Source organism: Microtus oregoni, unplaced genomic scaffold, assembly GCF_018167655.1.
Source record: "Microtus oregoni isolate MIOR12 unplaced genomic scaffold, Mior012 000020F_ref0000438, whole genome shotgun sequence".
In the NCBI taxonomy this organism is placed as follows: domain Eukaryota; kingdom Metazoa; phylum Chordata; class Mammalia; order Rodentia; family Cricetidae; genus Microtus; species Microtus oregoni.
In genome coordinates this window covers 16379854-16406483 of record NW_024543079.1, presented here as the reverse complement: position 1 = coordinate 16406483, position 26630 = coordinate 16379854, and the positions used below count along the sequence as shown (strand labels likewise).

Genomic DNA, 26630 nt, shown 5'->3' with positions numbered 1-26630 from the left:
GAGCGGGGCGGCCACTCGCGCCTCGGCTTTCCCCCTCCCCGCCTCTCAGCCGCGACGCTCTGGGGCTCCGCCGCCGACATGGGCGCCGCCGCGTGGGCACCGCCACACCTGCTGCTGCGGGCGTCTCTCCTACTTCTGCTGCTGTTGCCGCTGCCGCTCCGTGGGCGGTCGGCGGACTCCTGGGACCTGGCCGGTTACCTGCTCTACTGTCCCTGCATGGGTAAGGCCTCCCGAGCCCACTGCTCAAATGGAGAAACTGAGGCTGGGGAGGCGGAGCCACTTCTGCAAGGCTCTCAGAGACGCCTCGTGAGGTCCAAGAGAGACCTCCTGGAGCAGGACAAGGTGTGCTCTTCGCTGCCCTAGCTGCACGGGTGCAGACGGGCCACTAGTGTTCAACTTGCCATTCGTCGGAAGGGAGAAGCTAAGTGACTCACTCGAGGTCTAATCCGAGACCAGTAAATGGAGTTTGTCGGGCAAGACTTGCCCGCGCTAAATCGTGGCAGTACCTACATTCATTCAGCAAGTATTTATGTGCCACTTTTTTTTTTTTTTTTTTTGTCCCAGGCGCTGTCTTCTGTGCCGGTAGTGAATGAGACAGATAAACCTCATACATACCCTTATCCTTCATTTTAGGAAGACAGACAATAAACCAAAGTTTTGTTTTTGTTTTTGTTTTTTTAAGTACATGAATAATTTGGTACAAGGTGATAAAAACTGAGGTAATAAAAGATAACAAGGACTCTTAAGAACCAGTCCAGGGATGCAATGTAAACGGAATAGTAAATCATCACTGAAAAATTAATTCCTTCTTACAACCCTTAGTTGCTTGCATACCTGACCATGGCTGTCATCTTGAATTAGGTGGCTCCACTCTGGTCTTCTCCACACCCCTTCTCCCTTGGCCCTTCAGCTACAGACACACTAACCTGCTTTCTTCTGTTCCTCACACACACAAAGGTCTATGAGTTATTCCCTCTTCCTGGAACAGCCTCCTCTAATTTCTGCCCCCACCCCACCCTTCTCACCAGAGAGGACTGACCCCACTGATCTCTGCTCAAGTAATTTCCGTCGTTTCCCATCACCAAACCTTTTTGTTTTCTTCCTTGCAACTCTCAAAATCTTATGTAATGAATTTGTTTTCATGTTTGGTGTCTCCAAACCTGAATTAGTACTGAGTGCCTGGGGGGCAGAGATCTTTACCTTTGCCCTATTTTATATTGTAACATGTAACATTTTATATTGTGGCATCCGGCACATTTTGGCCTTGCAGTGGTTTTGGAGTGGATGAACGAATGCCATACCGATGATAGCTTAGTGTGGTTGCTTACAACTGAAATCTCAGAATTGGAAGCCAGAGACAGGTGGATTTCTGTGAGTTTAAGGCCAGTCTGATCTACATAGCAGCCAGGACTACCTAGAGAGAACTTGGCAAAACAAACAAACAAACCAAGCAAACAAAAGAAAACAAAAACCAAATAGGCCTTTATATGCAAAACATCCACAGACTGAAAAAAAAAACAGTTGATACAGAAAGCCAAAAAGTGGGGGAAAAAAGACATTTGAGGGGAAATGGCAAATGCGAATAACCCAAGTTGTGGGTCTAGCTCAATAGTAATGCACACATGCACGCAACATGTGTGAGACCCTAGGTTAAATCCCCGGCACATAAGTAAATCCATAATCTGATTACACAGCTGTAATCCTAGCATTTAGGAGGTAGAGGCAGGAAGATTGTCACAAGTTCAAGGACAGCCTGGTCTATAAAACAAGTTTCAGGCCAGCCAAGACTACACAGACCCTGTCCCAAAAAATAAAATAAAATAAAATAACTCAAATCCATGCTGAGAGCAAGAGAATTGGATAGGGGTGATCAAAGTGTCTTAGCAAATGAGGTATCAGGGTCACCCACCCCCCCTTTGTGCAAGTAAGTGGAAACAGGCTAAAGGACACTCCTGGCAAAGAAAACAAGTAGGGATCATGGAGCATGTTAGGGAAATGGCGTGGAATCTGGGGTGACTAAGCAATGTCAAATGTGGAAACCTAGACCTCTTAGGTGCCAGTGTTACTAACTCACCTGGGTGACTTGACCCTCCCCCATCTCAGATGTACGTCTTTTCTGAGCCCTTCATACATCATGCCTTTAGTGCCCCAGACCACTCTACCCACAATCTACCATTTCCAGGGCGCTTTGGGAACCAGGCCGATCACTTCTTGGGCTCCCTGGCATTTGCAAAGCTACTGAACCGCACCTTGGCTGTACCTCCATGGATTGAGTACCAGCATCACAAGCCTCCTTTCACCAACGTGAGTACATGTGTTAACCTCGGCCCCTGTCCACCTTCCCCGTGCTGGCTGACTTGCTTGACTCTAAGGCCTCTGGCTTTCACTTCCACTCCAGGCTTGTCCTGTTCTCTGCCTAGAATTGTCTTCCTTGAAATAGCAACTTTTTTACCCAACACCTGCCATGTGCTGGCATTGTATGAACACTGCGTGAGGATTAGCTCATCTTTCCCACAGCTCATCCTCGAGGAAACCCAGGTTTAGAGGGGTGAGGTAACTTGCCCAAGATTGCACAGCCTGTGGGTAGTACTTGAATTCAACCCCAAGGCTGACTACTTCCAGAGACTGTCTTGAAACTAAAGCCTCCGTTTCCATTCCTGATTCACCCTACCTTGCGAACATCCTATTGGTCAATAGTAGGTGATAAGTGCTCTTATCAATTTTAAAAAAGAGATTGAGGCATGGCTTAGTTGGTAGTATGTTCAAGGCTACCAACCTAGGCAGTCTGGCTCCAGTGCTGCCTCTCATCCCAGCAAGAGGTCCCTGGGCATGACTTTCTCATCATTTGCTGATACTTAGCTTATTCTTTGTGTCTTCTCGTGGCCTTCTGTTTCCTTCTGTTCACCATGTCCCCAGAGACCTGGATGTGGGAACTTAATATTTAATGAATTGACTTGAAAAGTTTAAGTAGTTAACAAAAAGTTAAGTAGTTAAAAATATATATACTTAGCACGAACAGAACACTGTTTTTAATTCCAATGCTTTTTCTCTGTGTGTATTTTTTTTTCTTTGCATGGAAGTTGTATAGCCTGGGCAAACTACTTCATATTTCTGTACCTCAGTTTCGTCATCTTTACGATAACCTGTGATGATTGGCTACCTCGTGATGAGGATTGAATGAGTTACTGACAGTAGTGCCTTGATCCTGCCTCAGGTCTTCCTCTTAGAATCTGCTAGGCTCCTCAGTATACCGAACCAGGACACAGGAAGTTCCTCAGATCTGACTTGTTAGGCTTTATGGACAGATTTATTGCTCATCTGTCTCTTTCTTGCTGGCTTGCTGTATCCTAGCCTTCTCAGCCAGTTGTCATACTGAGTCTCCACTTCTTTACTTTCTATGGATGTCACAGCCTGTCTCAAATAAGCTTCCAGTTCCTAAAGTGACTATTGTCACTGAGGTCACCAGCGACCTCAGAATTGCCAAATCAAGGTTTATTTCTCAAACTGTGTCTTACCTGACCACCCAGTGACTCCCTGTGAGCCTCTCCTCTTCTTAAACTTCCTCCTCCCCTGGCTTCCAGGACACTGCTTCTGCTGTCCTGACCTCATCAAGATTCCATTTTTTGTGCCTCGGTCAGGGCTCACCCATGGTTCTGCTGGTGATGTCCTTCCTCTGAGTCAGGTGAGCAGACCCTTGTACAAGGCTGAGTACAGCACCGGGAACTAAGTCAGCACTCAGTGAATAGCAACTGCTGCTGCTGCCATTAACTGACTCTGTTATAGGTGCCGTTGACTAGATGGGGTTCACTGTTCTCCTTACACCTCCAGTACACCTCTGGTACAGACTTGTGTTTCTTATGTTAGACACTCAAGTCTGCTTAGTTGTCACAGGTATCTCAGATTTAGAACGCTGGAGCTACACTTGCTATTTTGCCTACAAACCTGTGTCACCATCTGCAATTCCAGCCTCAGTTATCCACCATCTCTACTCATCTGGGCTCTAGGTTTCATCCTGAATGCCCCTCTTGAATACACACTCAGCTGTCAAAGCCTCGCTTCGCCTTCTTTGGTATCTAGACCACTTCATATCTCACTTAGATGTATGGGAGGTACATATTAACTGCATGCTTAATAAGCTGGGTGTGGTGGCTCATGCCTGTAATTCTGGCTCTTGGGAAGCTGAAGTAGGAAGATTGCTTTGAGCTTAAGTCGAGCCTGGGCTACATGGGAATGTCTCCAAATTTCTTTCAAAATAAAACTAAGCGGATAAATAATGCATTCTTGAACATTAATAAGGATCATTGTAGTAGCTCCATAATTCCCCTCCTTTTCTGTTCTTAAGTAGTCAGTGCAATCCCCTCTCTGTCAACAGATCAATTCTTCCAGAAAAGCAAACCTTGCTAACTGTGATGAAGTCCTGTACATCTAGCACTTGGAGGCTGAGGCAGGAAGATTGTAAATTCAAGGCCAGTCGGAACTACATACAAGTACCAGGCTAGCTACCGCTATATAGTGAGATCAAGTGTCTCAAAAAAAAAAAAAATTCCTGTCTGGTTTCAGAAATGCTAGTTCCAATTCCCATTATCCCAAGTTTTTAGATTGAGGATATACAACAGCACAGCAAAGGCCTTAAGAAGCCCTGCTGCAGTAAAGAAGCCAGCTTAAAACAGAATTTTCTAGATCTCTTCAACTCTGAAGCCTTATACTTTATTGATTGATTAGTTGATTGATTTTTTAAAACAGGGTTTCTCTGTGTATCCCTGACTGTCCTGGAACTCAGTCTGTAGACCAGGCTGGCCTCAAACTCACAGAGATCTGCCTGTTTCTGCTTCCTGAGTGCTGGGATTAAAGGGATGCACTACCATACCTGTAGCTCTGAAACCTTTTTACTTCACCTGACCTCTTGGGATATGCTTGAGAAACCTTGACCTGTAGGATAGAATCCAGATTTTGTTCCATGGTGTTGTAAGAATATATTTAAACTAAATTTTTATTCTTTTGTTTGGTTTGTTTTTTGGGTTTTGTTTGTTTGTTTTTAAAGAGAGTCTCATGTAGCCCAGGCTGACCTCAGATTTGCAATGTGAATGACTTGAATTCCTGCCTCTATTTCCAAAGTGCTAGGATTACAGGTATACACCACACCTGACTCAAAACTTTTTTAAAAAATTAAAAACCTTCCTGGCGGTGGTGGCGCACGCCTTTAATCCCAGCACTCGGGAGGCAGGGGCAGGCGGATCTCTGTGAGTTCGAGACCAGCCTGGTCTACAAGAGCTAGTTCCAGGACAGGCTCCAAAACCACAGAGAAACCCTGTCTTGAAAAACAAAAAAAATTTAAAAACTTATGATGATGACTCTAACCACCATCCATGAACTCACCTGATTGGAAGTGGTCCTCGTGAACATATTCTTCTTCTTCTTGCCTCATCATCTCTATTTTGATTTTCTGAGACAGAAGTTTATAAATCCCAGGTTGGCTTCAAACTCTCTGCTCTTCCACCACCATCTCCAAGTGGTCAGATTACATTCATGCACCACTGTGCATGCTTTTCTGATATCATGCATTCCTGTAATGAGAAGAAATAAAGAATTGTTTGAAAAGAAACAAAGCTATGTAGGTCAAGTCGATGAGAAGTTTGCTAACCCTGGTCTCTTGTTTGACGGCAACTACCCTCTTGGACTTTGTGATATGACTGCTTCTTTCCTTGGCTTCCATTGAGTAACTGAGTGCCATCCACACTTCCTTTAGGAAGTACCAGAGCCTCTCCAGAGTGAATACCGTCTATAGAAGGGGCATGCCCATGCTCTGGGTATGCACCCCAAGTAGTTGTCCCAAAGCAAGCATTACTCCCAGCAGCCATGTAGAGAGGGCCATAGAGCTCAGTTTTGTACATTTGTTCCAACAATGGGAGTTGACTTTAAAATTCTACTCTTAGGAAAGATGTAAAGCCACTACAGCAGCAGCCTACTTTTCGTAACTACTTGTGAGGCCGCGCATCTTTTGAATGTATGGGCTGTTTGGGTTCCTTTGCTGTGAGATGTTTGCTGTCTCACTCACCTATCTTTCCTTGTAGATATCAGGCATTTTGAACACCAGAGATGCTGCTGTTTGTTCTTGAGCTGGAAGATAGCTTCTCTCAGTTTGTCTTTGTCCTAACTTTGGTGTCTTGTTGTGGCTGTTGTAATAGGGATGAAGCCTACAGCCTCATGCATGATAGACAGGAACTCTACCACTGAGCTTGAGCCGAAGCCCACTCCAGGCCTCTCATATCACCTAGTCTGGGCCTTAGTGTTACTATGGAGACCTGTACCCCTCTTTTTTCTCCTTTAGCTCCATGTGTCCTACCAGAAGTACTTCAAGCTGGAGCCCCTCCAAGCCTACCATCGTGTTATTAGCCTGGAAGACTTCATGGAAAAGCTGGCCCCCACCCACTGGCCCCCTGAGAAGCGGGTGGCATACTGCTTTGAGGTGGCAGCCCAACGAAGTCCTGATAAGAAGACATGTCCCATGAAGGTAGAGCCTGTTCTCTGTCCTCGAGGCCCTTGATGTAGCAGTGTGTGGAAAGATGGGGATTTGGTCTGTTTCTGGCCATTTTTAACAGTGTCACCTTTGACACACTTCTCTGAGCTTTGTTTCTACCTGTTCTAGCTGGCGTATAGAATGTAGGCCGTAAGGAAGAGCACCTGGGAGCAGAAGTGTTGTCAGCATAGTAACTAATGCCCGCACAGCAGTCCCACATGCAGACTGCTCCATGAGAAAGGTGCTGATGATGTCCTCATGGTATAAGGAAGCCCTGGCCAACATGGTGTAGCTTGGCTTACTGTTCACGCTCTTAATGTGAATGTTCTCCCACTTCTTAGCAGGACAAGAGCTGTCATGGATAATTAGTAAAAATTTGCATTTCTGGTATTTTGTGAATGATACACCCCAATATCTTTTGGTACAAGTGGTAGAAAAGCTATAAATTTTAAAAGTGCCTAGCTTGTTTCCCCCTATATTGCCCTTACCAGCTATCTGACCTTGGGCACATGTCTTACCTTCTGTAAGTCTGATTCCATCTTGAAAAGTGGCATGCTATAGTATCTTTTTAAAGCTTGAGTTTCGTGGTTCTCAACCTGTGGGTCACAATCCCTTTGGGGTTGAATGACCCTTTCTTTTTTTTTTTTTTAATTAATTATTTATTTATTATGTATACAATATTCTGTCTACGTGTATGCCTGAAGGCCAGAAGAGGGCACCAGACTTCATTATAGATGGTTGTGAGCCACCATGTGGTTGCTGGGAATTGAACTCAGGACCTTTGGAAGAGCAGGCAATGCTCTTAACCGTTGAGCCATCTCTCCAGCCCTTGAATGACCCTTTCAAAGAGGTTCCTAATACTATCAGAAAACACAGATGCTTTTATGAACTAGCAATGAAAATAATTTTATGGTTAGGGGGTCACCACAACATGAGGTTTTATATATGTATATGTGTGTGTGTATATACATACATATATATATATATATATATATATATATATATATATATATATATATGTTATAAAGGGTCGCATCATTAGGAAGGTTGAGAACCACTGCCCTAGTTCTTAGCATAGTTCCAGCCCAAACCTACCACTACAGGGTTAGTGGTATATGACATGTGAACAGAGTAGATTCCTTCACACACAGGTGGAAACCAAAAGAGCACAAGCCCTCCCCTCAGCCCCTAGCCAAGGGGCCATCCTATAAGAATTCTTTACCAGGTGTCTTGCCATCCATCTCTCAAGGCCCTCTCTGCAGTTCTTTGGCCTCATCCCCAGGTAACTTGCCCTCCCGTTGACTAAGCTTTCCACTGCTCTCTTTTTGCAGGAAGGAAATCCCTTTGGACCATTCTGGGACCAGTTTCATGTGAGTTTCAATAAGTCGGAGCTGTTCACAGGCATTTCCTTCAGTGCCTCCTACAAAGAACAATGGATCCAGAGGTACTTGGAGGGGATAGCAGTACTGAGTTTAGGGAGGGCTGGGGCTCAGAGGCATCCAGCTCCTTCCTGGCCTTTCCACCTCTGCTCCACCCTCTTGTAAGAGACCAAAGGTGCAAGCACTGTGTTCTGTCTGTTGAACTTGGGATCCTATGTGATCTGTTTCCATCTCATCGCCTGACACAGCGGGATGTTGACCTGCCCCAAGGTTGAGCAAGAGTTTCTCGGCTGATAAGGGATGTCATAAAAAGAACATTGTTCAGTCACATGCATGTCGATTTCCTCCTCCAGGCGTGAGAATCACTCCCCTGTTGTCTTCCTCTTCACAGGGTGAAAAACTGGAAGCATTGCCTAGAGAAAAGCTCGGGTGCAGACTGAGAAGTGATGTCACCCTCATAATTACTAGCTAGGCATTATTAATTGTGTGCCATAGGCCCTATTTAAAAAAAAAATAGGTTAGCAGGACACAGGCACAAGCTGTGAAATATTTATGGAGCGTCTGTCATGTGTGAGACACAGTATTCAGAGACCAAAGGTGTATGCAAAAATGAGGATGGCCCAGCCCTTTTCTTTGGAGAACCACAGTCTAGTCAGATTGATATCCTTGCATGGGGAATCTGTTATTGGGGCTCTAGCAATGCAGGAAAGAGCCTGGGCTATGTCAGAATGGGCTGAAAAGCCAGGCATGGTGGCACACGCCTTTAATCCCAGCACTCAGGAGGCAGATCTCTGAGTTTGAGACCAGCCTGGTCTACAGAGTTTTTCTGGACAGCAAGGGCTACACAGAGAAAGCCTGTCTTGAGAAAAAGAAAAGAAAAGAAAAAAAAAAACCAGATTAATTAGGGAGTAATAGGAGCAGCAATACAGACAGGAGTGAACACTGTGAGCTCAACCCAGCTTTGCCTGTTTCTTGGGAGACTGAAAACCATTCGAGGTCTCTGGTCCCAGTTTCCACTAAAGAATTTGCTTCCTAGCATAGAAAGTGTATGTATGATGCATACTAAGCAAGCAGTCAGCTCTCACTCACATGCTTTATGTTAATTGTATCTATAAGAAATTTAATGAAATGGCTGTTATTATCAGTTTCATCTTGAGAATGTTGGGGGTTAGTCTCAGGACCTGACACATGTTGGTAAACCCTCTACCACTGAACTACCCATTTCTCAGTCCTCAGTTTTACAAAAGGAAGCTTAGCTCAATGATTAAATACCCAAGGTAGTAAGGCTGCCACATAGCCAACTTGGATCTGCATGTGAATCTTTAAAGTAGTAAGAGCTGGGACTGGAGAGATGGCTCAGTGGTTAAGAGCATTGCCTGTTCTTTCAGAGGTCCTGAGTTCAATTCCCAGCAACCACATGGTGGCTCACAATCATCTGTAATGAGATCTGGTGCCCTCTTGTGGCATACACACAGACAGAATATTGTATACATATAAATAAATAAATATTAAAAAAAATAAAAATAAAGTAGTAAGAGCTAACACATTTCATGCATGCTGTATACCACATTATTCTTAAAGTCTTGGTAGGCTTAAGCTCAGGATTAATGAATCTTTGGAATGGTATGGTCATCTAAGATATATGCATAAAACAGGAAGCAGAAAAGAACGAAATCCCTTGTCCAAGGTCATGAACTTTGAAATAGCAGAGTCTGACCCAAAAACCCATTCCTTCTTTTTGTTTTTCGAGTCAGGGCTTCTCTGTGTAGCCCTAGTATCCTGGAACTCTCTGTATACCAGGCTGACCTCGAAGTCACAGAGATCTGCATGCCTCTGATTCCTGAGTGTTGGGATTAAAGGCATATGCTATCACCAGTTTGGACAGTTCTTTTGACTTGGACTTTTTTGTTTTGTTTTGTTTGGAACTTGTTTTCTATTTTCTTTATGGTATCTCTTCTATACAAAGTTTAAATACAGGTTAACATTTAATTTTTTGCAATGAGTAGTTCAGAATATCTACCACAGACTAGATAGTTTTGGGGGGTTTTGTTGTTTGTTTGTTTGTTTTTCAATAAACAAATTGCCAGGCATGGTGACTCAAACCTGTAACTCTCATACTCAGAAAGCTGACACAGGAGGATCAGGAGTTCAAGGCCAGTGTGAACTACATTAGTAAGTTTAAGGCCAGCTTGGGCTACATGAGACCCTGTCTAAAAACAAAACAGCAGAATTAAATGTTTTCTAATCCCACTGCTACAGGAGCACCATTAGCCCTTTGTAAGTGCATTTGCCCTTCAGTATATTTATATCCATGAACACATCTACATACATTAATTAAACTTGCTGTTTGCTCAGGCTGGTCTTGAACTTTTAAACAGTAATTTTAGCAGGGTCAATTTCAAACATGAAAACATAAGAGCTTAAAAGAGTGAATAGCATTATATGTATGTATATTTATGTTGATGGAGATTTTTTGGGGTTTTTTGTTTTGTTTTTGTATTTTTGAGACAGGTTCTGGCTTGCAACTCGCTATGTATACTGGCCTCTAACTTTCGATGCTCTTCCTGCCTCTGCCTTACTTTGCTGGGATTACAGATGTGCCCCATCATGCCCACCCAACTCAATGAGCTTTTTTAAAGCCACTGTAAGTGTACAACTCAGTCACATTATGTACGTCGTAATGTGCGGCCCTTGCAACCCTCCATCTCCAGAACCTTTTCCTCTTCTCAGCCAAAGACTGTACTCAGTAAAGGCTAATTGTCACTCTCCACTTTCCCTTCCCCAGTATACCTGACTCTAATTTCACTATGAGCTCACCCATTTTAGGAACCTCAAGCATTGGATTGACAGTCATGTAGTATTTGCCTGTTTAAGTCTAACTTGTTCATATAGCAGCATGTTGTCTTCAGGCTTTGTCAGTATTGAAGCATGTGTCCAGATCTCACTCATGCTAAAGCTGAATGGCACAGTTTGATTCATCTGTTTTGTCTCCCGCCACATGGATCATTTCCGCTCTGCTGGTTCTCAGTCTGTGAATCCTGTGGTAGAGCTTCAATTCAACAGATAACGTATGCTTATTTGCTATCATAGTCTTGTGATAGCAAGCCTGCTCCAAGACTGTACCTAGGGTGTGCAAAAAAAAAAAAATCCATGAATATGGCGAGGGCTAAACTTTTTCTGTCTGAGGGGTAATAAAGAAACACACGCTTTCTGATGGTAACTTTTCTCTTTTACTTCATCTTTAAAAAATCTCTTTCTGAAGCCGGGCGGTGGTGGCGCACGCCTTTAATCCCAGCACTCGGGAGGCAGAGGCAGGCGGATCTCTGTGAGTTCGAGACCAGCCTGGTCTACAAGAGCTAGTTCCAGGACAGGCTCCAAAACCACAGAGAAACCCTGTCTCAAAAAACCAAAAAAAAAAAAATAAAAAATAAAAAAAAAAATCTCTTTCTGAAAACAGCTACATTTTTCATACACCTCTTCTCCACAGCTATATAGCTCTCTTCTGCCTGCATATCTGTCTCTTACACATCTCTCTTCGGCATATCTCCTCTTTTTTTAAACTTATTTATTTTAGGTAATTATTATTATTATTTTATGTATTATTATGTATACAACATTCTGTTTGTGTGTATGCCTGCAGGCCAGAAGAGGGCACCAGACCCCATTACAGATGGTTGTGAGCCACCATGTGGTTGTTGGGAATTGAACTCAGGACCTTTGGAAGAGCAGGCAATGCTCTTAACCACTGAGCCATCTCTCCAGCCCAGCATATCTCCTCTTACACATCTTTACACAGCTGCTGCTCCATCTCTACACAGTTCTGTCTTCTACACAACTCTCTCGGCACATACCGCCTTCTACACATAGCTCTCGCTGCGCACACCTCCCTCAACCACCTACTCTGGACAGTTATGAGTTGCATATACAGGATCTGACCCATTCTAATGACACATAAGTCACAGGGTTTCTCTTAGGCTAGGGAGGTCATGCTGACCATGCATGGTGAGTAGAGCAGGCACATAGCTTTAAGTGGTCAGGATTCCCAGACAGGGAGTGACATTGAAACTCAGGACTTAAACAGTAAACAGTTAATTGGCTGTACCTTGAGTCCTGCACCACAAACTGAAGCAAGGAGTATGTGCAGAAACTCAATTGCTGCAGGATGTTATGTCTTAATGTTATCGGCTTAACTTTGGTTCAACAAACAGACACCTGAGAACTTGCCTTTATGTATTTTTGCAGGAGTAACTAGTCTATTTTGAATCTGCCCTGAAATCTAAAATCAGCTAAATGGGTAAAAAGCTGCCTTTGTAACTGAGAGTATTGCAATTTTCAAAAATATTCTAGTATTATTTCTAATCATCAAAATTGTACAATTAAGCAGAAATCATCTTCCTGACCATCCACAGCTGTATGTGTGCCCAGTAGATGGACTATATATACTAGATAAACACACTGGCAGTGGGGAAAATACCCACAGCTGTTTTTAGGGAAGGAATGTTAGTGGCACATGAGAAGAATTACAGACAGAAGCAACCAGTTTCCATAGCCAGTGACTTATGGTCTTTGCCTAGTGAGGCCCTCCATCAGAGAGTTAACTCATCTGATGGGTTGACCTGTATAGTATTAGTTGTTATTTATTGTATATTCTTTTTCTTTTTTTTAGGGGGAGTGGGGTTTCAAGACAGTGTTTCTCTGTGTAGCTTTGGAGCTTGTCCTGGCATTCACTCTGTAGACCAGGCTGGCCTCGAACTCATAGAGATCCACCTGCCTATGCCTCCCAAGTGCAGGGATTAAAGGCATGTACTACCACTGCCTGGCATGTTGCATATTCTTAGTGGCCTTCAGTGAAGCCATTGCTACCATCAGCTCTCAGCAATTTGTTCTTGGAAGTATGTGGACCATTGTGTTGAAATTATCCACATGTATAAAGAACAGATATCTGAGTATATCGTGGCAGCTTTTTGTCCTGTGACAAAATACCAGAGAAAATTAAAGAAGGAAAGATTCCTCTTGGCTCATGGTTTCAAGGGCTTTAACTTGTCACTTGGTTCTGCTACCTCTGCACTTATAATGAGGCACAGTATTGTGGCAGGGAGCATATGATGGAATAAATCAGTTCACACGGTGGACAGGAAGCATAAAGAGCCAAGGAGAAGGACCAGGGACAAGACAATACCCTTTAGGGCATTCCCTTAGTGTTCTACTTTCTCCAACTAAACCATACCTCCTAATAGTCCATTCAACCTATGAGCCCCTTGGTGAATTAATCCATTGATAAGGTTGGAGATTTTGTGCTCTAGTCACTTCTGGTCAGTGCTGCACTGGGGACCAAGACTTCAACACATGAGCCTTTGAAAGATTTCATAGCCAAACTGTAGTACATTGCTGGTCATTCTCCCAGGGTGAAACCTGAGAAGACAATAGAGGTCATGTGTGATTGGCAAGACCTTTATGGCTGAATCTATGAAGCCCTAAAGGCTAATCCAGAACTACCATGCAAAGAGCAGGAGGGAAAGTGTCTGTCATGGCAGGGACTTTGAGAGCAAGACTCTGCCTTGCTTGTGTTTCTGTGTCCTCTGTACTCAACGTGGTATCATCTACTGGTTCCATAAATGGATGCTGAGCCTAGAGGACCTCAGTAGCCGGGGTGTGATGGTGATATACCACTGAAGTTCACCAGGTTCAACAGCAGGAAGCCAGCCTTCTCTGGACCTAAGAGGGAATGGTCAGGTTGGCTGGTGGAGTTGGTTAGGTTTTCTTTGCAACTAAGGGTCTTCCAGCTTTTCTAGTCAATTCTCCCAGATAGCACTGAGGGAGAGTGAGCAGCTGAGTCTTGATCTCTTGTTGCCTGTTGAGCCACAGCTGATGTGGTCCTACTGGGATAGCTTTGTGCTGGCCCAGGTCCAGGGCACAGGAATAGACATTCCAAAACTGGAATTCACCAAGGGTCAGTTCCAAGCTCTTCCCAAGAGAGCAGGAAGGGCATAAATCCCAATTTATTCTAGTGAGTCAGCATCCATTAGGTCAGAAAAGCTCTTTTCCTTTCAGAGGCCCCTGAGGTTATACCTGAAGAGATCAGCCAGGGTCTAGCCCCTCGGAGAGTACTCAAGCAATATTAGTTTCTTCCTCCTCTACCCACCACCATCAGCATGCCCTGGTATTTTTATAAGGCCCTTGATTCCTCACATTCAATTCTAAAAATATGTATGGCACCTGCTGCCTGTGCTAGGGACTGTGGCTTAGAGAAGTAAGCCTTATACCCCTATGAGGAGGTGCTCCTTGTCTGGGAGGGAAGATGAAAGTAGTGTTTAGGGGTCAAGAAGACAACTAGTAGGACTGGTTAAGAGCACTGGCTGAGCCAGGCATGATGGCTCCTAGCACTGGAGAGACAGGGGCAAAAGGATCTCTGTAAGTTCAAAGCCAGTCTGGTCTACATAGTTCCGGGGCAGCCAGAGCTGCATAGTCAGACTGTCTAAAACAAAAGCACTTGCTGCTCTTGCAGGGGACCCAGGTTATTCCCAGCCCTCATATCAGGCAGCTCACAACTACCTATCTAACTCTAGCTTCAGGAGATCTGGAACCTTCTGTTTTCCACAGGCACAGGCATATACATGATAGACATACATACACTCAGACACATTTACGTACATCTTTAAAACTGAAAAACAAAAAACAGTGAAGCAGACTGCGTGAGTGCAAACCGTGCTCCTCCAGTTCTCACCCTTTGACTTTGCATGTCATTTAGCCTCTTTGTGTCTAGTTTCTTTATCAGTAAAATAATAGTAGGCACACTTCCCTCACAAGGCTCTTGTGGGAATTAAATGAGTTAATATGCAAGTAAAGCAATTGCTTCTCACGTAATATGACTCGGTACATTGTTGCCACGTATATACTTATAAACAGGAGCCAGGCTGTGGGGGGACCCTTTCCTCCTGCTTCCACTGCTTAGGCCTCTGACAGTGTCTGGGGAAATCATGGTAAAGAGACTGCTAGGGCCACTGTCCTTAGTTCTGTCCAGTTCTGGCAGCAGAAATGATGGTTGTTAAGCGTGTCAGAATGCAGAGGACAAGGAACTGAGGCCTGTGAGTGGTGACCCATCTGGAGGCTTGGAAGGCATTTGCTGATCAATGTGTTTGGGTCAGTGTGAAGAATGGGTGTCAGGTGCATTGCAGTTCTGTGGTATGAGTGGAGGGTGAAACAGCCTCACTGGCTAACAAAGGATTTACTCATTCAAACTGGAAATCTCAGGAGATGTCATCATGACCCTGTGATCTCCATGGTCAACACGGTCCAATCACCAGACATAAGATTCAGTTTTTTAAAAGTTGAACTAGGTTATATGCAACATGACAATGATGCCCAGAATTTTGTAAGACCTTTCTGTGTGCCAAGTACTGCTTTAAAGGTTTTACATATATTAATTCATTTAATCCTCTCAATAGCCCTATAAATGGGTATCTTAGTAAGCTTGACTGTGCTGATCATTGCATACAAAACATCACATTGTGTACCTTAAAATATGTAATTGTATTTTTTTAATAGTGTTATGAGGTAAGCCTATTCTCAGCTCTGTTATAAGACAAGGAAATTAAGGCATGGATAGATGGATGGATGGATGGATGGATGGATGATGGATGGACTTATACATGAAAATGCTGTCTTCAGGGAGGGAGAAGAAAAGAAGGGAAAAACCGGGCGATGGTGGCACACGCCTTTAATCCCAGCACTCAGGAGGCAGAGGCAGGCGGATCTCTGTAAGTTCGAAACCAGCCTGGTCCACAGAGCTAGTTCCAGGACAGGCTCCAAAGCCACAGAGAAACCCTGTCTCGAAAAACCAAAAAAAAAAAAAAAAAAAAAAAGAAAGAAAGAAAGAAAAGAAGGGAAAGAGATGGTGAGGTAGGGCTTTGTATTTATTTTATTTTTTAGTTTACTTTGGGCTATGTGTGTGAGTCAGAGAACAGGAGTTGGTTGGTTCTCTCCTGCCTTCAGTGTGGATTCCAGGGAACCAATGAGGTCTTTAGGTGTGGTAGCAAACGCTTTTACCCTCTGAGCCATCTCACCAGCCCTAGGTATGTATGTTTTAGTGTCTGCTGATGTAGGCCATGGGCCTTTGAATTATTTTCCAAGTTTGTTGTAGGGTTTACAATATTTCATGATGCTTTACATTTTTTTTGTTTTCCTTTCATTGCATTTATTCATTTGTTTAGAAGGACAGCACACAGAGGACCACTGACTGGAGTCGGTTCTGTCCTTCTGTCATGTGGGCCTGGGAGTTGAACTCAGGTCATATGGCTTAGACACCTTTATCCCATGGGTCATTTTTCCAGCCCTTTCATAATTTTTAAATTAAAAAAAATTAGGCACTTGTAGATCCACATGTAGTTGTGATAAACAATATAGAGAGATCTTGTCATATACCCTTGACTCAGTATCCTAGCCAGGATCTCGACAATGATGTGATCCTATCTTCTTTAGATAGTCTTACTTATACACAACTGTGTGTATGTGTATGTTAGTTCTGTATAATTAGTGTAGGTTTATATATTCAGTACCACAGTTAAGATACTGAGTAGTTCTTTGTTTTTGCAAGGCAGGGTTTCTCTGTAGTTTTGGAGCCTGTCTTAGAACTCACTTTGTAGACCAGGCTGGCCTCGAACTCACAGAGGTCAACCTGTCTCTGCCTCCCTAGTGCTGGGATTAAAGGCGTGCGCCACCACCCCCCAGCCTGAGTAATTCTTTCAATGTAAATATTATTACTACACCTGCCTCTGTAAACACACATCATCCCTAACTCTAGCAGCTGTTGACCTCTTCTCCCTTTGCCCTTTCAAAAATATGCAAATGGAGTCATATGGTTTGTGCCCTGTTGGGATTGGCTTTTTTCCCTTAGAATAATTCCCTTAAGTGCCATAGCTTGTGTTGAAAGCCCATGCTTTTTATGGCAGCGACAGCTCATAGTATGGATGTGCTGTTGTATTTATCTGGGTTGTTTCCAGGTTAGGGCAGTTGAAGTAAAGCCGCTGTGATCATTAGTGTATATGTTTGTGTGTGAATACAAGTTTTCATTTCCCTGGATAAAGGCCCACAAGTGCCATCACTGGGTCATATTGTAATTGTATGTCTGATTTCATGAGAAACTAACCACAAACATTTCCAGAGTGGCTGCACTTGGTTGTAATATCTAGAAGGGATTTCAGCGGGTAGGGAAGATGTTTCAGGTGGAGACAGGAGACGAATGCAGAAGTCTGGAGTCAGAAAGTGCATTGTAAATTCATGGGCAGCAAAGTGCTTTATGTTGCTAGACTGGAGTCTGGGTTGAGCTGAAGAGGAAACACAGGTTTAATATTCTTTGTCTTACTGAGCCCTCACATGCGCTAAGCAGTGATCGAGGCACATGGAAGGAGGCACTGCCGTTGGAGCCTGGCTTAGTGAAGAGAAGATGTGGAAACATTGCAGAAAAGATTTTGTGTGGTGGGAGTCTTGAGAGGGTGTGCTGGGTTATCTGCAGACCTTTGGTATACTACATGACGGTAGGACCTTGCTGGTCTCTTTCTTCCTGGGTCCTGGCATAGGCAATCAGTAAGTATTTGCTAAGTGCTGAATGACTAGCTTTGTCCCAATGTGCACAGTCTTTGTGAGTGGGACCAACATTGTCTGTGTAAGCAGCTTCATGTACTCAGTCCCGCCGAGTGGGTAAAAGGGCAAGGCTTGGTCCAGACACCCCACCCTGGAATAAATTACTACACCACAGACTGGAAGCCAGCGTGATATATAAAATGTTGGAATGCTCTACTGTAAATTTTTAATTGTTAAACAAGCAAAGGAGGTTGTAAATTCCGTGCGGCAGGAACAGTATTGCATATTGTGCCTGCTGTCTCCACCAAGGTTTCTTATCAGCCCGTTGAGATTTCACAACCTTTGCGTCTCTTGCATGTTATAGGGGCCTCTCCACAGGGTCTCTGGGGCATGGTGCAATGCCGTCCTTTTTCCCGTGGGGGTAGTAGCAGGGCTCTCTGTGCATTCTATCTGACTTCCCCTTGTCGGTCTTATACCTAGATTTTCTCCAAAGGAACATCCAGTGCTTGCACTGCCAGGGGCCCCAGCCCAGTTCCCTGTCCTGGAGGAACACAGGGCACTCCAGAAGTACATGGTGTGGTCTGATGAGATGGTGAAGACAGGCGAGGCCCAGATCAGCACCCACCTCATCAGGCCCTATGTGGGCATTCATCTGCGCATTGGCTCTGACTGGGTAACTTCCTTTTCCTTTCTCTGGCTGACATTTGCCTAAGCAGAGCCCAGGCCTGTAGTGATTGGTGGAAAGTCTCAGCCTGGAGCAGAGGCAGCTAACTCCACCAAGTCTGGATTATATATCATGATCTTGCTACTACAGCACACGTCAGGAGTGTGTAGGTAGAGCACCTGCTGAAAAGCTAGCATTGTTTGCAGATGGGTAAACTGAGGCATTAAGTCAGATCCCAAACTAGGCAGAAAGCTAGACAGAGGCCCTTGGCCTAGAAGTCCTCTGCCCCACTTGAGTTAGCAAGTAGATTGCTGTTGAAAATGAAATATAACTGAATGTGGCACACACCTTTAATCCCAGCACTTGGGAGGCAGAGGCAGGCAGATCTCTGTGAGTTCGAGACCAGCCTGGTCTGCAAGAGCTAGTTCCAGGACAGGCTCCAAAACCACAGAGAAACCCTGTCTCGAAAAATCAAAAAAAAAAAAAAAAGAAAAAGAAAGAAAGAAAGATAACTGAATGGTGGTGACACATGTCTTTAATCCCAGCACTTGTAAGGAAGAGGCAGGTGGATCTCTCTGAGTTTGAGGCCAGCCATAGAGAACCCTGTCTTGAAAAAAAGAAAGAAAAAAAAAGTTAGGTTAAGTTCATTAATAAGACTGGGAGTATGGCAGAGTGGTAGATCATTTGCCTTATAGAGGCAAGGCCAGAGCCTTATCACCACACACATGATTAATAGTAAGGTAATTTCACAGTTAACCTCTAGACTCTCCCTGGCCCCTCTGTAAGGAAAAGGACCCAAGGATCGGGCTCAGAATGTTCTGTGAGCTGTCCGAACCATGCACATGCTCATATACGTACAATGACTAGCTGCCGTCTGTTCTTTCCTGGAACACAGAAAGAGAAAAGATGCTCAAGACTGGGGTATAGCTTAGTGGTAGAGCATTTGCTAGCAAGCACAAAGCCCTGGTTCCATCCCGGCACTATGAAAAAAGCTAACCTAAACAAATACCAAACTCAGATAAAAAATTTTAATTGTTAAACATAGGAGCAAAGTCTATCCCAGGAATGAAATTCATTGTTCTAATACCCAAAGAAGAAAAACCATGTAGTCATCTCATTAGAGGGTAAAAAAGAGCATGAGAAAAACTCGATAACCAGCCAGAAATAGCCTGGACCCACCTTAGCCAGATAAAGCCTATCTCTCTGGAGCCACAGCAAACACGTGCCTCAGGGGAGTGATCAGAAGTCCCACCTTGGCAGGAATCAGATAAGCCTCCCCTTATCGGCAGTGCTGAACTCCACTCAACTTCCAGATAACAATGAGAACAGAAAAATGCTTTTCAAACCCCACTCAGAAATAACCTGTGTTGCTGTTTTAGTATGTCCCCCACTCCAGGTCCTGTGTAGCCCAGGTTGTCCTCAAACTCACTGTGTAACCAAGGCTTGCTTGAACTTCTTGATCCTGCCTCTTCCACCTCCCAAGTGGATCTGGGATTACAGATCAGCCTCACCATGCATGGGTTTTCTCTTAATGCTATTAGTATACATGTATTGGGGGTGGGCGTATAGCTCAGTGGTGGAACATGGTGCTTAACATGCACCAAGTCCTGGGTTCAGTACATACTCTAGACTCCTTCCCATTTACCCATTCCTGTGTCTGCTTCTCTAACTTCTCACCGCCCACCCCTCCCTGTAGAAGAATGCCTGTGCCATGCTGAAGGACGGGACTGCAGGGTCACACTTCATGGCTTCCCCTCAGTGTGTGGGCTACAGCCGCAGCACAGCGGCCCCCCTCACCATGACCATGTGCCTTCCCGACCTCAAGGAAATCCAGCGTGCTGTGAAGCTTTGGGTGAGGGCACTGAATGCCAGGTCAGTCTACATCGCCACAGACTCTGAGAGCTATGTGCCAGAGATCCAACAGCTCGTCACAGAGAAGGTACGCCTAGCCTAGAGGGAGTACAGCGGGGAGGGAATGGAAACAAGGCTCCGCTAGTCCCACAGCTGTCACACCTGCCTCGTGCTCCCCCCACCGGCCCTTCGCCTGGTTACACACTCTTCTCCTAACCTTCCTTCTGTCCACAACTCAGACATCTCCGAGTTCTCTCCAGTTTTCATTCTACTCCAGAAGTTCACACATCCCTCCTGGAGTCTCCATGGCCCTTTCTTTCCTTGAGGCACGTTCTAGACCACCCAAGACTAGTATAGACCCCTCTTCTGTTCTCTGAGGTTTCCCCTAGTGCACTGACCTCTGCAGGTTGTCACCTGTCTCATCCTAGTATCTAAGACAGTGCCTGACACATGGTGCAGATGCTTTGTTGAATAAGGACATAGTGGACTCTGAGAAGGAGCCACAGTTGCTGAGAAGTTAAGCGCATATACTCTGTTTTGATTTGGTTTTATTTTTGAGGCAGGGCCAAGTCTCATGTAACCTAGACTGGCTAAAAAATGTAATAGGTAGCTGAGGATGACCCTGAACTCCTGATCTTCTTGCCTCCACTTCCATCCAAGTGCTGGGTTACAGGACTGCACCATCTCACCTGGCTTAAGAAATATACTCTGGAGACTTGAATTCTGCTCACTGTGAGCTCTCTGTGCTTGTTTCCTCATCCAAAGTGTGTGACCTGATAGCACTTGTCTCCCGCAGCATCCCGCTGTACAGTAATGCTCAGTAGTTAGCGCTCCTTAGCACCAGAAATGAATGAAAGGGACGGTCTTTGTGCTCAGGGACTGTCTCAGGAAGTGCTGCCCAACAGCAGAACTTTTCTAGTACCAGGGAGCAGCAAGTGGTGAGTGAGTGTGCCTCTGTGTGGTGGCTAAGCGACTAGTGAGCATTCAGGGGACCAGAGTAACTGAGGACCTCAGATGCTAGGCTGGCCTTAAGAGGAAGATGGTAGGAAGATGAATTTTTTAAAAATGTGTGACAAAGTATAATTTAGAGGTTGTCAAGGGCTTATGTAAAAGTGTTTTCAAGTCTAAGAACTCCAACATATAGAAATAGATAAGAGAATATTTATTTGAATGTTTAAAATCAAGGGGGAGGCAGACATTGGGAGCTCCTGGCCTTACGTCATTGGATGCCTTTCTGTCCTTTCACTTGCTCCACCCCCTAAAAAAAAGATGCTCCAACCAACCAGGAAGTGTGCGGCCGGTGCCCTCTGGTCTGTCCTGCCCATTTCCTACATAGAAAATCAGCTGAGAACCCTCTGGTCCACTCACTACCCCTGCATGCTGTAGTTGAGGAATGGGCTTAGAAGGGGCAGAACTTAACTACGAGGCCCCAGAGCGAGCCAGCTGTGGCTGGAGTGACAGAGCTGGTAAGTTCAGGGAGTGGGTGGGACTATTTGGGGGGTTTTGGTGAGATGACAGTGATAGTGTCTCTACTAGAGCCCAGGCGCCTTGGTGGAACAGCAGAGCCCTTCCAGGCAGAGCTGAAGCATGGAGAGTCCCAGGGAGTTTCATGAGCTGTAGGGTTGATGCATTTGTTAGGCCATGAGCCTCTTGATATTTCCTACTTCCTGTTCCTGTGCTGGTGTTCTTGCCCCACCCCTGCCCCCACCCTCAGCCCCATTTCCCATGGGCTCACTTTCTATTCTCCTCCTCCCCTTTGTGATGTGTGACATTTGCATGTGTGTCCACACACATGCAGATTTGCATGTGGAGGTCAGAGCACGCCAGGTACCATTTACCTTTTGCTTTGAGAAATGCTCTCTCACTGACCTGAAGCTCACCAAGTAGACCATGCTGGCTAGCCAGCAAGCCCTGAACTACCTGCCTCCTTTCCCAATGCTGGGATTTTGAGCACACACCACTAAGGTAGCTTACTTTCTTTAAAAAAATAAAATAAAAATAAAAAACACAGTATCACTATGTAGCTGTGTCTGGTTTTGAACTCAAGGAGATGCAACTGCCTCTGCCTCCTGAGTGCTGGGATTGAAGGCACCAACCAAATGTAGCAGTGCTGATTTTTAAATATGCATTCTGGGGGTGGAATTCAGGTCTTTTTGCTTACAAAGCAAACATTTTTCGGACAGAGCAACCTCCCCAGGTCCCTTCTTTGTTCTGAGTGACACCTTACACCTTTAAACTAGGAACCCAGATGAATGAAATGTGGTCCTGCCTTCAGGACCACAGCCTAGACTGGAGAAGACTTTGTGGGTGGCAAACAGGAGTGAGGACAGGGTTTGTCAAACCTGTGTATGTTAAGACTGAGCAGAGCAACAAAGGTCCAGGTCAGGTCCCCCAGGCCAGGGTGTTAACAGAGATAGTCATGTACTGGGGTGCATGGTGGGGGGCCCTAAGAGCCTTGGGAAGGACTTCTTTAGAGGTGTGCCACGTGATCTGAAATGAAGGGTGATTGGCAGTTACCGGTTACAGAGAGGTTTGCCCGTGTCTTAGGTATGGTTACTAGTGCCACAATAAAACACCATGGCCAGAAGTAAGTTGGGTGTGGTGTTTGGTTTGAGCTTTCACATCACTGTTCATCATCAAAGGAAGTGAGGACAGGAACCTGGAGGCCTTGGAGGCTGATTATTGACTTGCTTAGCCCGCCTTTGTTTGTTTTTGGTTTTTCAAGACCAAAAGGGTAACTTTGTGTAGCCCTGGCTTTCCTGGAACTAGTTCTCTAGACCAGGCTGACCTTGAACTCACAGAGATTCACCTGCCTCTGCCTCCCAAGTGCTGGGATTAAAGGTGTGTGTCACCATCTCCCGGCTAGCCTGCTTTCTTATTAGAACCCAGAACACCAGCCCAGGGTTGGCCCCACCCCCAATGGGAGCCTTCCCACACCAATCACTGTTTTAGAAAATGGTCTGCAGGCTTGCCTACAGCCCAGTCTTCTACAGGCATTTCTTCAACCAAGGCTCACTCTGCTCTGGTGACTCCAGCTTGTGTCAAATTGACATAAAACTAGCTAGGACACCTCATAAAGGAACAGTATTTGTAAAGGTCCTAAGGAGAAACAAAAAGGGAGGGCGCTTGGCAGATGGTGGCTGTCGCTGTAAGGACAGTGGGTGATGGAAGAGCTAGCCTGAGCAGGCCTTATCAGGTGCATTGATGACTTGCCATCCTTATCTGAAAGGCCCAGGGCACCTGTAAAGGGTATGCAGTTTGGATAGCAGTTCAGGGGAGATGGGTGTCTCAGAAGTCTCTTACAGCAGTTCTGTAGTGACCAGACCAGAAGAGGCAGTGAGAGACAGGGAAGAGCTATTGAAGTTGGTCAGGCCAGGGAGAGGTAGCCTCTCACAGGAAGTGACTTGCCTCTGCAAAGGTCGCAGGGGTCGGTAGATGGTAGTGACCTACCTTTGCAAAGGTCACAGGGGTCAGTAGATTGTAAGGACATCGGGCCTGGTAATGCTACTTGGAAGAGGAGGGCATCTTGACAGCGGGATGAGGGGGGAGCATGATCCTTGCTCCCGTGTCCAGCTTGAGGGAAGCCAGCAAGCAGTGCATAGCTGACATGAGGGGTTTCTTAGGAGGACTATTTGATGCTGGGACTAGAACAACCCAGGGCCTTGTGCTTACTAAGGTCACATGAGTACACCTCCAAGCCTGGGCAGCCTTTCAGTGAGTTGTGAGGGCACTGTAGGGTAGGCAGAGGAAGGTTCCATCCAGTAGGAGCCGTGTAATGATGTTTGGTGATCTAACAAAGCTTGTCTGAAGATCAGAGTGCAGAGCCACTAGTTAACCATTGAGGCCAGGCAGTGGTGGCGCACACCTTTAATCCCATCACTAGGGAGGTGGAGACAGGAAGGGATTTGGCTGGGCAGAGAGAGGAATAAAAGGCGGAAGGACACAGGAGCTCAGGGCATTCAGTCCTTATAGAGAGGATACCCTATTCGGTCTGAGGATTTCGTAGAGGTAAGAAATAGTGGCTGCTGCTCTGCTTCTCTGATCTTTCAGCTTTCACCCCCTAATATCTGACTCCAGGGTTTTTACTATTAAAACCAATTAGAAACCGTGCTATAGGAAGCTCAGGAATCGCTCAGGGAGCTGGGCTTGGAGACAGGACTCAGGTGGGCACACTTCAAAGACATCAACGCACATCTTCATCCTCTCCAATCTTCCCTCTGTCTGAAACTTCAGTCAGGAGAGGAATGTTGAGACTGGCCTGTTGGCACCTGCTCATGCTCTTACCTTCCTCCCTACAGGTGAAGGTGGTGAGCCTGAAACCTGAGGTGGCCCAGATCGACCTGTACATCCTTGGCCAGGCTGACCACTTCATTGGCAACTGTGTCTCCTCTTTCACTGCTTTCGTGAAGCGGGAGCGGGACCTCCACGGGAGGCAGTCATCCTTCTTTGGCATGGACAAACCCTCTCAGCTGCGGGATGAATTTTGATCCCACCTGGAGCCCCCAGCCAGACTTGGCAGCTAAGGATGTTCTGGGACTGTAAGCGCCTCTTCTCTCCTGGGAGAGATGGAGAACAGTACCAGGGACTTCCTAGAAGAGGAAGGCATTCCATCCCAGACACGGACTTCCATTCTCTCCAGCCGGAGCTGCTCTCAGCTACCTATGCTTCCAGGGAACATTTACATACAGAGCAGCCCACCTCTGGCCTGGGCTTGCCCTGCTCAGAGCAGCCTGCAGTACTGAACTCTCTCAAACAGTTACTTCATAAAGAGGAAGATATTTTTTTATAGGGTTTCTCGACTCGGGTGTCAGGGAGGGAGGGAGGAAGGATTGAGGTTAAGATGATCTCTTATAGCCCAGGCTGGCCTTGAACTCCTGGTCCTCCTGCCTCTACCTCCTAAGTGCTGAGATTACAGGTGTGTAGCAAGACACTCAGCTGATCTCTATAGTTTTGATGCAAAGCCATGACTACCTGAAAACTCGCCCTTGTTTTTAAAGTCCATGGACTCCCTTAGCAGAGACACCTAAAGTGACCTTATAAATACAAAGGCAAGGAGCAGGTGGCCTATTGGCCGCTTTTCCAGGGATTCCCTAAAGGACCCTTAGACTCATCCCCCTGCAGGCCCAGCCACCATCATCCCTGGGCTGCCCTGTGGTGAACACTGCAGGTTGGAGTTAGCAGTTATGCAGTGTTCTGCAACAGGTAAGTGCTCACACAGCAGGTGATGGTGTTAGGGCCTCAGCACCATCCCTGGGCAACCAGGGTGCTGGAGGCTGCTGTCTGGTAGATCCTTCTCCCAGCCTCTGCCTGTGGTCTCAGCCCTCACGTAGCTGTTCCCCAAAGACTGCACTCCAAGCCTCCATTAGTGCATAGAAGTCTTGTGAAGCCCCAGCTTGGGAACAACCTTTGCCCTTCCAGCCAGTACACTGCTGGGGTAGTGAGGTCTTTCTGAGAGTGCAGTTCTCATTCCTGAGAGCCTGCGAGTTTTCATCCGGTGGATCTAAATCCACCTTGCATGGGGACATTGAGAGGTGGGGGCCTCGGTGTGTGACCTTGCAGACCATCCTGATTGGTACAGAGTTCCTGAAGTGTGGCAGGCACTGTACTATGTCTGTTTGTGCCCTGTAAGTGTTGTCTGACAGGTTATAAGCGTCAAGTCATCTAGTACACATTGTAAATGTGAAAGAGACCAAGTTCCCTGTGTAGTAGTTGTGGGGTTTAGCTGCTGCTTATTGCCAGCTTTCCAGGCCAGGCACTGTGCTAGTGCCTTATGCGCATCCTCTTGTTTACTTTAGCCCTGCTATTTTCCTTCTCTTTTTTTGGGAGGGTGGGGGGGATGAATGATTCTCCCAGTGTGCACAGCTGTGGGTGGTGAATTAGATCAGGCCTTCTAGAATTCAATTCTGTTTGCTGCTAGACTCTGCTCCGCAGGACACCTGGGGAAACGGTGGGCCACCCTGGCTGTTGCTGTATACCTGCTGTTGACTTCCACTGCCAGCTCGAGGGCCAAGCCTACCAGTAGCTTCCAGCCCTCTGGATAGCTCTGTGATTTCATTCAGGAAGTGTTTACTGATCACCTACTATGTGCAAGGAAAGAGGGATGCAGCAGAGAAAGCCTCAAAGGATCAGGAATGCATCCAGAAAGGAAGGCAAAGCTTGTGTACTTTGGATGGGGAGTCCTGCAAGAAAAGCCGCAGCTGTGCGTACAGGGAAGCCATTTTAAGTTAAAAGAGAACTTCCGCACATGCAAGGCCCCAGGCTGGGCGGTGGGGATGCAACGAGGGATCAGCGGGATCAGCGAGACAGTGAGGGGGCAGCAGTAGACAAACACTTTGAGACCACAGGGCCTCCTCACAGGTTTTAGACAGAAGAGGAAGACCTGGCCTGTGCTTATGAGAAAATGGATGAGAGGAGGGGTAAAAGCCGAGGCTGGTGCTGGCTGGGGTGAGCAGCCTGCCCATTGTGCTGGAGGTGGGCTGAGAAGCCACAGTCTCAGCATATCACGTTATTTTTGTAATTCAGTTTTTTTTTAAAGATACCAATCTACATAACCATGTTTAATGTCTTGGGTTTTTACTTAACCACACATTGTGTTTTCACTGCTCACACATAGATGAATAAATGCTTTTAATTATGTAAA

At 45.8% G+C, this 26630-nt stretch overlaps 1 protein-coding gene across 1 annotated transcript; it reads left to right on the top strand.

The window, feature by feature from the left end:
- The first annotated feature begins 10 nt into the window (after positions 1 to 10).
- On the top strand, positions 11 to 26630 carry Pofut1 (protein O-fucosyltransferase 1). The gene is made up of 7 exons (XM_041670979.1): positions 11 to 220; positions 2183 to 2304; positions 6329 to 6511; positions 7849 to 7961; positions 17956 to 18148; positions 19836 to 20078; positions 24289 to 26630. The coding sequence occupies exons 1-7, from the start codon at positions 79 to 81 to the stop codon at positions 24475 to 24477; spliced, it is 1185 nt and encodes a 394-aa protein (XP_041526913.1). The 5' UTR covers positions 11 to 78; the 3' UTR covers positions 24478 to 26630.